At 30.6% G+C, this 14,615-nt stretch overlaps 2 protein-coding genes across 2 annotated transcripts; one reads left to right on the top strand and one right to left on the bottom strand.

The window, feature by feature from the left end:
• Positions 1–5,006: 5,006 nt before the first annotated feature.
• Positions 5,007–7,824, bottom strand: LOC105786016 (uncharacterized). Its single transcript, XM_012612257.2, has 6 exons — positions 7,636–7,824; positions 7,503–7,557; positions 7,197–7,247; positions 6,241–6,332; positions 6,093–6,170; positions 5,007–5,541 (listed from the first exon to the last, which is right to left on the bottom strand). Exons 1-6 carry the CDS (start codon positions 7,689–7,691, stop codon positions 5,391–5,393), a joined length of 483 nt encoding a protein of 160 aa, XP_012467711.1. The 5' UTR covers positions 7,692–7,824; the 3' UTR covers positions 5,007–5,390.
• A 4,481-nt stretch (positions 7,825–12,305) lies between these two features.
• On the top strand, positions 12,306–14,366 carry LOC128034902 (probable disease resistance protein At4g27220). The gene is made up of 3 exons (XM_052624184.1): positions 12,306–12,575; positions 12,662–13,731; positions 14,270–14,366. The coding sequence occupies exons 1-3, from the start codon at positions 12,306–12,308 to the stop codon at positions 14,364–14,366; spliced, it is 1,437 nt and encodes a 478-aa protein (XP_052480144.1).
• Positions 14,367–14,615: the final 249 nt, after the last annotated feature.

Raw genomic sequence — 14,615 nt, 5'->3', positions numbered from 1 at the left:
GAAGCAAATCAGTAATTTGCAAAAAACAAATAGAATTTCAAGATATGCTAATGGTCTCCTACATGCTCTTAAACATGTTCAGCATGTTACCCAGAAGTATGCTATGGGCTGAAACAAGCTCACCGTACATGGGGTTAGACCCTATGTTTTTCTTATATAGTATATATATTTATTTTGGTTTATTAGTTCTATCTGGAAAAAAAAAATCTGTTCTGTCACTTCAATTTCTAAGGCTCAAAATTGGACTAAGCTTGTCCATAAAGCGGCCTTAGTTAAAGAAGAAAACGCAAAAAAGCTGCTTTTGCTATTGTTGTATGGATAATGCAACCTTGGAACGAAGAAGCTTGTTGTGCCCCTAAATCTGAAAATGTCCACTATTCTCCCTTAAAATCTGAAAAGGGCCACCATAATCGACTGAAGATGGTTGCTTCAAGCCTATATAAGTTTTATTTCTGCCAAAATTTTTTTGTGTTCAGATTTTCTTTGCCATATATAATATACGTGGTCGCGAATTGCGATACATTTTTCTCTACTTGTAAGCCCATTAACCAGTACACTATGAGAAGTTTCATGACTGAAATTAAATTTTGCTTGGTTTAGTTCATTGGTTTTTAAATTTTTTTTTTAAAAAAATTGTAATTATATGTACTATTTAAAAAAAATCAGTAAAATGGAAAATTAAATAAAAAGTTAAAAAATTATCAACTTTTTAAGTTTTGAACTAAACAATAAAACTGGTTATGGCAGAGATCTTCTAGTAGTCATTTTAACATTGAATTTTCTAAGGAAATTTGGATTGAACTGAAAGTCTTATTGGTATTTTTGATTGGTTTGTTTCTCAAGCATAAACTCTATATATATGAGTTGCTAACAATTTTAATATTTAAGAAATAAAAGATCAAATCTCAAGCATAAAGTCTCTCTATTTGACATTTTTAAACAAAAACTTAACAATAAGGATAATCACCTCAATACTTCCTTTTAATCCATTAACTCAATGCTAAAACTAAACCATGGAATCAATTATAATGCAAAGGAATAAAAGCATAACAATTTACTCCAGTAAATAAGACCCACGGCATTCAGAACTACAAAAACATCTACATACCCTGAGTTTCTTATGCGTTGCAACTAGAAGGGGAGGAATAAGTGAATACAGATCACACAATGGTCCTGTAAGTGCTGAAAAAGTTGGGTGCTCAATAGCCCTGCAAAAATTAGAGGAACATCATTGTACTCAGAAACTACTTAAAAATTAGAGGAACTGGAAATGCTCTTAGTCCACTCCAGCTCAACATTATTTCTTTTGATGCATTACAAAAAGTATCCGTAACATGCTAGTATTTACTAAAACACTCTGATAACTTGAGAATTTTAACCATTTCCTTGCTGAAAGAGAGAGCCCATAATATTTTGTAACATATCATAGCAAATGACACAAATGTCAGTGTATAGTTCTCTAGCCTAACAATAAAACGATGATAGCACTGTAACCAACTCTGAATTTCATCTTTGATAACTACCCTCTACTCCAACTTGTCATATATTGACTAGGTTTTACTCAATTAAGCACCTCAGGATTAATTGCATTTGAAATTCAATTAGCATAACTCAAACATCCATATCATTTATTAGCAGGAATCTAGGAGGAATTGCAATGGAATACACTATTTGCTAGTATGCTTAACATAAAAGAATCTACTATCTCCATGAAAAAAAAGGATTATTTAACCACTGGTGAAGCTAAAATCTCCACATGGGACGCTACTAATCTGCTACATGCTTATTAAGTACACGATTACTATCCTATATGAAAGCTCAAAAACGCCCCAAGCAAGTTAACTGACAGCCATGAATGCCTAATAAAATCGACAATGGAAACACAATACAGCAATAGTAAGAATAGTTATGGGGTTTCTAAAATCCACGGTAACGTAAATGATGATAATCATTAACTATACAAAAAGAAGTGAACATTAGAGTATTAAGCTTAATTCGTTTAAGAAATTTAGCAACCCTAAAATTACACAACAAAACGCGATAAAATAAAGTTAAAATTCCAACTAAGGAATAAACAAATAAAAAAATGATAAGAGATAAGAAATGAATCGGGTCAATCGCATCTACTAACTGAAGCTTTGAAGGTAGAAACGTTGAGATTTTTATAGAGAAAATAGCAAGAAAATTAAAAGGGAAAGCTTCCCTGTAGTGAAGAATTAGGGGTCGAGTGGTGTAGGGAAGAAGATGATGAGTTTTCATCCTTCTTCCGATTTTTGGAAAATCCAGCAAAAAACCACCAATTTCATAAAAAACTTGAAGCTTTTGGGTGACTCACCGACAGATCTATGGAGCAGAAAGATGGAGAAGGAAGATTAAGCTGAGAGACAGAGATGGCAAGGCAAAGATGAGGAGAGGCGGAAGCTTTGAGGAATGGAAAATGTCTGCTGCTTAGAAGAGAATGGAAAATGTTTGCTTAGAGAAGAATGGAAAATGTCTTACCAATTTTGAAGCCGTAAGACAATTTCCGGAGGAATGGGTTTGATTTTACCGTGTTTTGGAAAATGGTTTCCTAAAGGAATTCATTTTCCCCCAAACAAACACCGGAAATGGTGTAAAATGTTTTCCGGAAACCATTTTACAGCAAACAAACGCACCCTAAATTACACATAACTATTGATGCTATATCTATAATATAACATTAGTTATATATGTTGGTACTATTTATCACTTACTAGAATAGTAGAGCAGTACATGATATATTAATTATTATAATGTATTATTGTTTATTATTATATTGGTTGAAATAAGCTCTAAATCATTATACTTTTCAGTATATTTAGAAGTTACTCCTTCTACTATATTATATAATGTTATATCATATGACATAAAATATAATATATTACTAATTTATACATGTGCATCGGTGATTAAACATTATAATATCGTGTAATAATGTATCTTTTATTATAATTTATAGTAGTACATTATATATTAACAATTAAATAACTTTTATATTTCTTGTTAAATTTATAAACCTTATACTTATATTTTAAAATACTTATTCCAAAATCCAAATGTATCATACTAAGCCCAAACTTAAATAATAAATTTGTTATTACTCAAACTCAAAATAAACTAATTATAACTCAAATCTTTAAGTCCAAAATAAATAAATAAAATAAACTCAATACCCAAGTGCAATTTGTAAAAATTAAAGCACAAGTCAAAATCTAATTTAATAAAAATAATATTTATCAAGATATTAAATTTTAATAATGCTTTATTTATTGCTGATTATAATTATAAACTTGTATTTGAATATAACTATTGATGCTATATATTTTATTATAATTTATAATATAATAATAGTTATATATTAATACTCTTAAAATATATTATTTCAGTTGGGATCAACCATATTGAGTAACGAACAAGTAAAAAATAGCATAAGAAATTGATAAATTGAACATACAATTTAACGTGAAAAGATCTCTCTAAAGAGAATAAAAAGCCGCGGGTAAAGATAATTTTAATATAATGGAAAAAGAACGAAGAGTACAAAAGATGAAGATAAAAACTATACCCCGAAACTCAAAAACAAAGAACCCTCAAAACGTAAACACAATTTTTTTCAAAAGTGTTATGAGTTCTAATCTTTTTAATGAGTGTATTTTCTAGTATTGTAAAAGAATCTATTTATAAGCTAAATTCGTAAGTCAAATAATAAAAAATAATCTAGACTAATTAGAGTTCAACTGAAACAAATAAATGGAGATTAACTAGGAGATTATTTCTCAAAATTGACTGAAATATGAAGCATACTCAACAATTTCATTATATAATTCTATATCACATACTATAATAGTATGTAAGTAAGATCTTTTGTGCTCCAAAAAGATTGCCAAATGAGCGATGGATTTGAACCCAAATTAGGACAAAAAAAATTGGGGTTAACTCGATTCGGTTAACCGACCTTTCAAAATTTTTAACCGTTAACCGAACTGAAATTTTTTTAAAAAAAATTAACGAACCGAAATTTTTCGGTTAATTCGGTCGGTTAACCGAAAATTATATATTTTTTATTTTTGGTTAAAAATTAACCGAATTAACCGGATTACCCGAATTAACCGAGTTAATCGGATTACCCGAATTAACTGAATTAACCGAATTGAATCACTACATAATTAAATTATTTTTAGACTTTTAGACTTTAGTTTTAGAATTTTATTTTTATTTATTAAATTATTTGTATTTTTTATGATTGGGTTGGGTTGGGTTGAATACACTTGGGTTTGGATTGGGTTTAGGTGAATAGTGAGCCTATTTATATATTATAATTTTATTTATTAATTTTTTCGGTTAAACTGAAAAAATTCGGTTAACCGGCCGGTTTCGAACCGAATTAACCGTTAACCGAAAAATTAAAAAATAATTAACCGACCTCCGACCGAAAAAATTCGGTTAACCGACCGATTAACCGAATTCGGTCGGTTAACCAAGATTTTTCGGTTTTACCCGAATTTTGCACACCCTTAGCCACTACTGAGGAAAGTCTGGTAATAAAGCCACCCTTGCTCGGCTAGTAAAACAATATCAAATTTACTCAAATCCCTAAAGCCCAATCCAACGGCTAGTCTTGGGACAAATTTTGTTCGAACTTGACTAATGAATGGCTCGATACTCCACCAATGCTATGGTATTGGTGGATTGCATATGCAAGTCAACACTAAATATTCACAATAGAGATCGCAAGTTATAGAACAAGTGCCATAGCATAGCTTGAAACTAGTACTTAAATCCTGGTTCATGGTATTGCAGTACTTTATTTAACGTAGTCGCCATCACCTGATTACACTTTTCTTTTGATCATAAGAGACTGATCTCTTCAACAGGCCGAATTCAAATTTCTAACACCAGGTGTTAATCCAGCCTTTTTATTCAACCAATAATAAAATTTTAATTTTAAACCCTGAACATATAACCAAACTTTAAATCAAAAAACATAATTAAACTAACCTGATCAAGCTCGAATAATTTTTTTTTTAAAAACTATAAAAATACAACTCAGTTAAAGTCAAACCAGATTTCATACGCTCGCTTTTGGACTCTACTCCACACCCTAAACAAAACTCAAACCTCAAAACACAACAAAAGGGGGTCAAAAGTTCAATAGCTGGGCAGTATCATATATTAAAACCTATTAAAACAAAAAATGCACTCAATTTGTACAACATTCTAAAATCATCCCAAATAATATTAAGAAAACAAAAAGAACAACTTATTCCATCCACGCTGAACCGATGACACTGGCAAGCCAGATTTCTGCCAGTTGTTTTAATCTGTTGTATCTGTAAAACACTATCAAACCACTGTGAATAAGGGCTCCTGATTCATATCTCAGATTCAGAGCTTTTCTCCTCTTTAGGGGGTGCAAACTGCCTGCTAAGCCGGGATCTTGTCCAAGGATCCAGAGAAGGTCTTTGTGGTGGCTGAGGAGTAGGTGGCTTCGACTGTCTAAGCTCATTTTCTCTATCAATGAACCTGTTCGAATTTGCAAGCAAAGTATCAAAATGTATGACGCTTCCATGTAAATTCCATCGACACTTCAGGAGCACAGTTAAACATTTGTTCAGTATGATTACTATCGTCATTTCTCATAATAAAAACAAGAGCGCTAAAGGCAAATCAACCGTTAATGTATCTGATACCAGACACTAGACTGCATGACCAAACATTTGGAACTCAAAAGTTCCCAAACTCAAAAATCTCCAATCTTTGGGTTAATAGTTTTGGTTAAAGCCAACCTCAACAAATTAATTGAAGAAATTCAGCTAAAATGTTTCAGTTAATTGATTCAGAGCTAAGCTTGGTTAATTCAGTTTCAAGTTTGGTTTTTGCATGAGAACTAATAAAGGCATAACCATTCAAGTTTGAAGCCCAAATGCATATGATATAGAAGCCCAACCAAATATTTTTATTTAATTATAATTATTGAAACATTTTAATTTTATGTTGTCTATATTGTACCAAGCTAAATCAAAATTAAAGTAGGAAATTGGGCTTGCAGTTAGCAGAATAGATAGTATTCTTACTCTATATAGGCCATTGGGGCAGCATCACCAACTCGGATGCGAGTTCGAAGCAGTCTTGTATATCCACCTGCCCTGTCTCTGTAACACATTGGACTGAATCAATATGACAACCATAAATAACAAAGAAAGAAACAGGTAGAGAATTCACTTGTATCGATATGCCAGTTCTGTAAATAGCTTGTGAATGACATCATCTCCTCGGACAAAAGCAGCAGCATGCCTTGCCGCACAAAGTGAACCCTTGAAGAATTTTGAAACGAAACAAGGCAATGTTGAAAATCAGATTTGATCAAAAGAAATACTAGCATAATATAATGGCAGAGTTAACTCCACCTCCCCCCTACTTTAATGATAGATGTCAGTAAAATACGTGTATTAATTTGTAAATGGACAATCTTCTGATACTTAATGACCATAAACTCTGCTGACCATCACATCATTTTCGGATGCCTTATGAAGAGATGTCTGGTGAAACAACTAAGAAAGGTTCTACATGCCTACCTAGCATGTAAAAACCATAAACACCTGAAACCAGACCAAGACCATTAATCACCATCCTACATATTCCCTTGAACCATAGATCAATGTAACAAGCAATATATAGGCAACAACTACAACATGACACATCCAAATTTGCAGTTAAAATAGTTTGACGGAATGTTCCAAAAGGCAACTTATATGAGAATTTCATGCTATTTTAACATTTTCCCCATTAAGATGGCAATAATTGGATACAGGACATCAACACTACGTATTTCGCAACAAAACATCAGGACAAGTAACCCTTAGTGCTTCTGTTATTTCAGATTTACCTTTAAACCTAAAATCTTTCGCTTTTACCAGAGCAATTCTGTTTCAAACAAGTTGTGAAACTACGAATTACTTCAACACAGAGGCAATAAATTGACAAAACTTAATTTGCTTAAGTAATTTCCAGAGTGAATATCAAGACCGAATTGACAAATGCCACACCACTTAGAAATTAATGGAGTAGCAACACTCATTTACTAACATAAAACATTAACCATGTCACCATTAGAAAGGATGCAAAATTTTCCAATGTTGCCCAACCAAGGAAACACTTGCTACAATTGATTAAAATACCTCTTTCCCAAGCTGTACCATGTTATCAGCAAGTCGCCGAATCTCCTTTGCCTGCAACAAAATAAGCAATAAAAAAAAGTTAATAAAATGTACAATACACTTACAGTTTAATGCTAAAAGAAACAGGAAATTAGATAAATTCAGGTAAAACAAATAAAACACAGATTTAATGACTCAGTTAAGAGAAACACAACAACAGAAATAAGGACTTAAAAGCAAAGGAACTAGAAAGATTAATCAATATAACAAAGTAAGGAAACGCATCAAAACCCCAGGAAATCAAAGACACGCTTAAAAGAAAAGAACCTTGGCAACAGTAGTTTCAATGCGCTCGTGCTTTACCAACTGGGAAACCATTGTTCTGCAAATGAAGAATAAAAGAAACAATATAAAAAGAGAAAAAATCAAACAACCAATTCTATAAAGGAGAATGAAGAACCTGAGCATGGACATGCGATGACCAGTGGGTCGATTAAGCTTCCTGAACTTCGTCATTTAGGGGAGAAAGAGGGAGAAATCGAGATAGAATGAGGAAGGAAGTACCGAAGTAGGAAAAAGAAAAACCCTAGTTGAACTAAGCAGAAACCCCAATAATGGCAGTTCAACTGATGGGCTTGTGCCAAATCCGAAAACAGCCCAAGCTCTGTACATGCTTATGAACGGTGTTAGTCTATTAATTTTTTTTATACCAAGTAACGCTTAAAATATGGCTTAAAATTTTGTTTAAATTACTCATATTTATAAAAGAAAAGTCTATTTGCCTGTCATATTATTTATTATTAATTTTAAATAATTTTATTATTCTATTTTAACATTTAATAATTTTATATGTTTTTTATTTTATTAAAAAATTTTATACAGTTATTTTAGTAGTATTATATATTTAGTATATATAAAGTATTATAAACTTAAAATCGAGTCGGGTCGGTCGGCTAAGGCATTGAATGTCCAAACCCGAGTCCGACCTATATTTTAAATGAGCCTACTTTTTTTCCTAAGCCCATTTTTCATGTTTAATATTTTGCCCAAATCCTCCCAAATTTGTAGCAGGCTAGACCGGTAATCCAACCCATGAACAGGTCTAATTGCGTATTGCCCTTAACAGTTTTGTCTAGTAAACCACAAATTTAGTTATTTATTATTGGCATAATGTAAAATTTAGCTCTTAATATTACATATTTTGTCAAATTGGCCATTATTCCTTTTTTTAGTTAAATTTGACCTCAATCTTTTTCAAATTTGACCATCAACCTTTTGAAAAAGAGTCAAATTGACTTTTCTTTAACGAGAATACTAACTAAAATGGTAAGGTTTTAAACATGACAACTTAAATGATAGTCCACATGTACTCCATGTTAATTTTTAGAATTTTTATGAACTTTTTATATATATATATATATATTATTATGAATTTATTTTTTTATTTCTATAATTTTGAATTGTTTGTTGACATTAAATATCATATGGAGCTTAATAACAGAATTTGACTTTTTTGATGATTGATTCCATCCATCTAACCTTTTAGTTTTATATCAAGTCAAATACTTTTACACATTGACCCACCAACCATATAAATATCTATTTAATTTAATAATTTAAAATGATAAATACATATCAAATTTTACACATTTCATAATGATTTAATTTTGTAATCACCGTTATACCCTTTAACTTTCTCTACAAGCATGATTCATGCTTTGTTTTGGTAAATTTTCATTTCTAAACCATCCTACTTTTTCCTCTAATTCAATGAAATCATTTAAAACTTTTAATTTTTACTTTTCCCTAATACTTTTGTTCTTTTATAATTTAGTCAACACTCCAAATTGAATTTTCTTATTTCAAAAGTATTTTAATTTCCTAACTACTTCCTAATTAACACTCAAGTTTTCCTATTTTATCTATTTCTAAAATTCTCTAATATTCCTAAGCCGACATAATGAGGATGTTACATTGACCTTTAAACTAAGATATTTAAAGCCAAGTTTTGATTAAATAAATTGTTAAAGTTTTCATAGAAACAAAATTATTGTAAAAACAGAGAAAAATGACTCAACCAACTATTTTAGCCCGGTTCAACCGATTCTATGCGGCTTGCTCAAAAGTTATTTTAACTCTTTGTCCTAACCAATATAATGACCAATCCTCAATCCAACAAATTTGATTGATCGATTCAATCCAATTTCTAACAACCATGACATGAACTTGGGAATTAAATCTATACTGATACTTTAATTTGGATTTTATCCAAATTTAATCACTTGATTCTGTTTTAAAAAAGATTAAAATAGACCTGCTTATCAAAATAAAAAGATGCCAAAAATTGAAGGACTAAAATTTGTATTTACCCTTTTTGAAAGACAACTTGGTGCAACTCATTGACCAAAGGTTATTTGCACATTGTTTCTTTTGCAGGATGTAAATTTATTTCATTGACCGGAGCGGGAAGTAGCACTGAATGTGGAATTCCTGAGTAGAGAAGGTTCTATCTTTTCAATCGGATCCGTAATTTTATTGAAACTTTTTGTTTAAAAAATTCACTTTTTTGTATTTTGTAAATGTATATTGGAAACTACGGATATTTTCCCAGGCCAGAAAAAATTTATAAATAATATACTAATCCCACGTAATTATTTTGGTAATAATGATTATATAACTTAGTGGGAAGTCCCGTAATCCGAAGAAACCATGTGATTAGCACAATAGATTAAAATGCAATTCATATGAAAAGATTTGTCAAAGGAAAGCTCTTCATCCTCTTTATTTCCTTCAGCCTTTCTTATTCAACTCTAAAATATTTTTCTCAATCTGGGAATCTCGAGATAATTTTTATATATGTATCGAAAATTCCGGAATAATTTTCGGACATCACATGATGGTTTTTTTTTTTTTTTACAATTTGAGGGGCCTTTGTATTCATTGTTTCTTTGCTCAGCATTTTGTCATCTCTGTTTAATTAAGGTTCCCACTGCGACCCTTCTCACCATCTTTTTTCCTCTTAGGAAAAATTAAAATCTGGTCTTTTCTTTTCTTTAATTTCTCAAAATTCCTTTAGTTTTTGATTTCCAGTCTCCTCCTTTTTTCACAGGAAAAGGAAGAAGCTACCTCCTATTTTCTTTTTCTCCACTCCCATTCTCTTTTCTTTTATTTGCCCCCACCCACCCCCCCCCCCAAAAAAAAAAACTGGTTCTTAAGTTTATTCTTCTTCATTTCAACTTAAAGAAGAGCTCTCAAATTAATTTCTTCGTCTTTTTTTCCAAAAAAAAAAACCAGCTTTTACTTTGTGTTCTTGCTTCAGTTGAAGTTCCATTTATTTTGAAGTAGTAGCAGCTCATAAACAGTGATGATTTGAGGTAAGTATGGAGACACGAATCTCTTCCTTATTCTCATTAGTACTGCTTTTGTTTTAGCCATTAAACTCAATTCCTTATTTGTTGGATCCTATTTCCAGTTTAATCACAGTTAGCTTTAATAAATAAAATATAAATAATCTATCAAAGCCTCGCTTGAGATCCCTTAAACCACCCATGACCAAAAGATGCAAAAATGATTACGAGATCGTATTAAATTCAAAAAAGGGATAATTCCATCAAAGCCCCTTATACTTTAGGGTTTATTCTAATCAATTTTTTTAAATCTATAAATAATCTATAAAAAATCTATTTTTTTTTAAATCAAGGTCTTATTAGAAAAATAGATTATCTTCAATTTTTTTTGTGTTTTTTCTCTCATACTCTTTAGAATTTTTCTTAAACTTTTATAGTTTTTTTTTATTTTAAATATTTTTAAATATTTTTATGTTTTTATATATTTTAAATGTTTATATATTTTAATTTTCAAATAATGCTCCTGCATGTTTTATTTTAAGGCGTCATGTGGCGTTATATTATTGCTTATCAATGAGTTACCCAAGTATCTAAAAGAAAAGGTAAATTATACTAGTAGTCACTCAACTCTTAGTAATTTTTATTTGTCACTTAACTATGCAACTTTCTATTTTAATCATCCAATTATGACAAGTTATAAAATAATTATCAAACTATTCAATTATGTGTTTTCTGAGTCACCAGTTGGTTAATGGTGACAACTTTTAAAATTGTCATAATAGTAATTTGAATCCTCAACATTTATAACTTATGTCAATTCAGTCTTGATTCTAAAGTAAAATTAACCTTCAATATTTACACATTTTGTAAATTGGTCCTTTTTGTTTGCAATTTTTTTGTAACCCTTTCACCTAAAATGCTAAAAACAATTATCAGCTACATTTGATTGGGAATATATAAAAGTGGACACACCTAAAAATCTAAGATAATAATTTTCATATTTTCTCATTCTTTTAAAATTAACCCCCAATATCATAAAGAAAAGAAAAATTGCAAAAAAGAGAGACCAACTTACACAATGTGTAAATGCTGAGGGATAGATTTTTTAGAATCAAGATAAATTTTACATAATTTATAAATGTTGAGGATTAAATTTGCTACAATGTCAATTTTAAAAAATGCCACCGTTAGCTAGTTGGTGATTGAAAAGACCAATTTGTAGTTTTTCATAGTTGGATGACCAAAAAAGAAATTTACTGAGAAACCATTTTGTATCTTTTCATAGTTGAGTGACAAAAAAAAATTTACAAATAATTGGGTGACTATTAATCTGATTTACTCAAAAAAGAACCAACTTGATTAATGATTTCAATTAGGATATTGTTTTTAGGTACTTTATTAACACGAACAAAATTTTAACGGTTTTGCTCTAGAAGCCAATAACACAATGCCACATGGTAGCCCGAAATTATAAAATTGTAAAAAATAGTTAAATTAAATAATAAAATATGATGATGAATATATATGAGGAACAAAAGTGTTGTTTTCATTGGTTTCTTTCTATTTTCCAAGTTATTAGCACTTCCTAACAAATATCTGTTCTACTTTAGTTCACTGCTTCAACGACTCTGCTTTCAGGTTTAGAATTGGATCATTTTCTTTGAAGATTATAATCTTAATCTTAAGGAGTAACTCTAAACCTTTTCATAACTATTCTCAACTGTATTTTCTACCATTTTGCTTAGGCTTAGCAGATTTGTTATGTGAATTCAGATTAACAACAATGGCTTCGGGGTTATTTCTTGGTGTTGCTTCTGATCTCGTGGGAACATTGTTGGAAAACTATTTAGTGAATCCAATCGTAGATCGTATTCGTTACTTATTTCTTTTTCGTAAGACTGTTCAAGAGCTGCACCAAAAAAAATGGGATTTGGCTGCAAAAGAAACTCAAATGAAAGAAGACGTTGAGGAGGCTAAATTGCATATTCAAAGTCAAGTAATCAACGACGGAGTACGTGAATGGCTGACAAAGGCAGAAAACTCCCTAAAGGATGTAGAAGTTTTGGACTCTAAAATTGAAGAAAATAAGAGATGCTTCGTCTGTGTCCTAATTGGTGTCGGAGATATCAATTAACTCAGGAGATTAAGAATAAAATATTGGAAATAGCTGATCTCATAGAAGAGTACTCCAAATTTAATCGACTCGGCCATCGTGCCAAGCTTCCTAACTTAGATTTGGTCACATCTAAGAATCATGTGGATTTAAAATCTTCGGATGCTGCTTTGAAGAAGATCATGGAGGCATTGAAGGATGATAAAGTAAAAAAAGTAGGGGTGTGGGGGATGGGAGGGGTGGGCAAAACCACCTTAGTCAAAAAAGTGGGAGGTGAAGTCAAAGGATTTGATCGAGTTATAACGGTCACTGTGTCTGAAACTGTAGACATTGAAAAAATACAAAACAAAATTGCAGAAGACTTAGTCTGGACTTTTGAGAAGAAGACTGAAGGCGGCAAAGCAGCAGAGTTATGGAATAACTTGGCTGGTGGAAAGTTTCTTGTAATCCTCGATGATCTATGGAACGAGTGGAATTATAATGATGAGGATTTGAAAAAGATAGGTATTCCATTGGTTGAAAATGACAAGGGTTGCAAAATCATCTTGACAACACGCAACTACAATGTTTGCCAACATATGAGTTGTGAGGAGATAGTTCATGTGAATGTTTTGGAAGATGATGAAGCATGGACTTTGTTCGAAATGAATGCAGATCTCAAGAAAGCTGATTCGCGTGTTATTGGGGAGGCTAAGAAAATTGCAAAAGAATGCAAGGGCCTACCTTTAGCTATTGTAACACTAGCAAGGGCTTTGAAAGGTAAAGCTCTTGATAGGTGGAAAGATGCACGAAAGAAACTTGAAAGAAGTGGATTAATGGAGATTCCAAACATTCAAAAAGTGAGAGAGAAAAAGGCTTATATATCTCTTATGATCAGTTACGAGCATTTGGAGGATAAGATGGCCCAAACATGTTTCTTATTGTGTGCATTATATCGAGAAGATCACTCAATTAATGTGGAAGACTTGGTGCGATATGCTTGGGGTTTGAACTTATATGACAAGGCTAATTCGATTGAAGAAATGAGAACTCAAGTCTCGAATGTCATCGAATACCTCAAAAATTGTTGCTTGTTAGAAGATGGAGATGTTGGAAGGTATGATCCCTTTTCATTAATTGGTATTTGGGTATACCAAGAAGTAGAATTCTCAATAGCGTTTTATTTTTAAATATCTTTTAGTTATTAAAATATAAATTAGTACTTGATATAGTGCTAATATATTTTTTTATTCCACAAGCACCTTAAAAATTATTTATGTGTCATTATTTTTGTAATATTTTACTATATATTTATAAAATATTTGTTAATCCCTTGACTTTATTTGTAAAATCTAAAACTTCACTAATCGTGCACCAAATATTATTATGTAAAATATTAACATATAATAAGTTTAAATATTTTAATGATAAATAAAACACAAACCTCCTTAGATTCAATAAATCTTAGTCATAAAGACTAAAACACATTCCAAAATTATTTATATCATGATGTAAGATACGATTATAGCTAAATTTCATATTTTCCTTCTTCCTTTTGTTTTACTAGTTCTTTTCTTTATTTTTTCATCTCCTAAAATTGTATTATAATAGTAAAATACTATTTAACGTATTTACTTTTATTTTGGCTTCATCAGGTATGTTGATCGAGATGAAAATTTTGACAAGTATGATTCTGGCAAAGCTGCACACACACATATATATATATGTGTGTCCAAATTATCACTTCCATGACTTGGTATTTGCGTATATTAAGAGTTTGTTTTAAGGAAAATATTTTTTATAAAATAAACTCCTTTTTGAAAAATGATTTGTGTAATTCATTTTTCAGAAATATTTTTATTAGTAATTTTATTTTATATACAAATTAATTTAAAAATTCAAATATTATTATATTAATACTAAAATTTTAATTTAGAAAAATTTTAAATTATTAATTTCAAATATTATAATTTTATTATTAAACATACATATTTGTGTTTA

Source organism: Gossypium raimondii, chromosome 1 (genome assembly GCF_025698545.1).
Source record: "Gossypium raimondii isolate GPD5lz chromosome 1, ASM2569854v1, whole genome shotgun sequence".
In the NCBI taxonomy this organism is placed as follows: domain Eukaryota; kingdom Viridiplantae; phylum Streptophyta; class Magnoliopsida; order Malvales; family Malvaceae; genus Gossypium; species Gossypium raimondii.
Note: the sequence above shows the minus strand (reverse complement) of the source record. Positions and strands in the feature narration are given on the sequence as shown.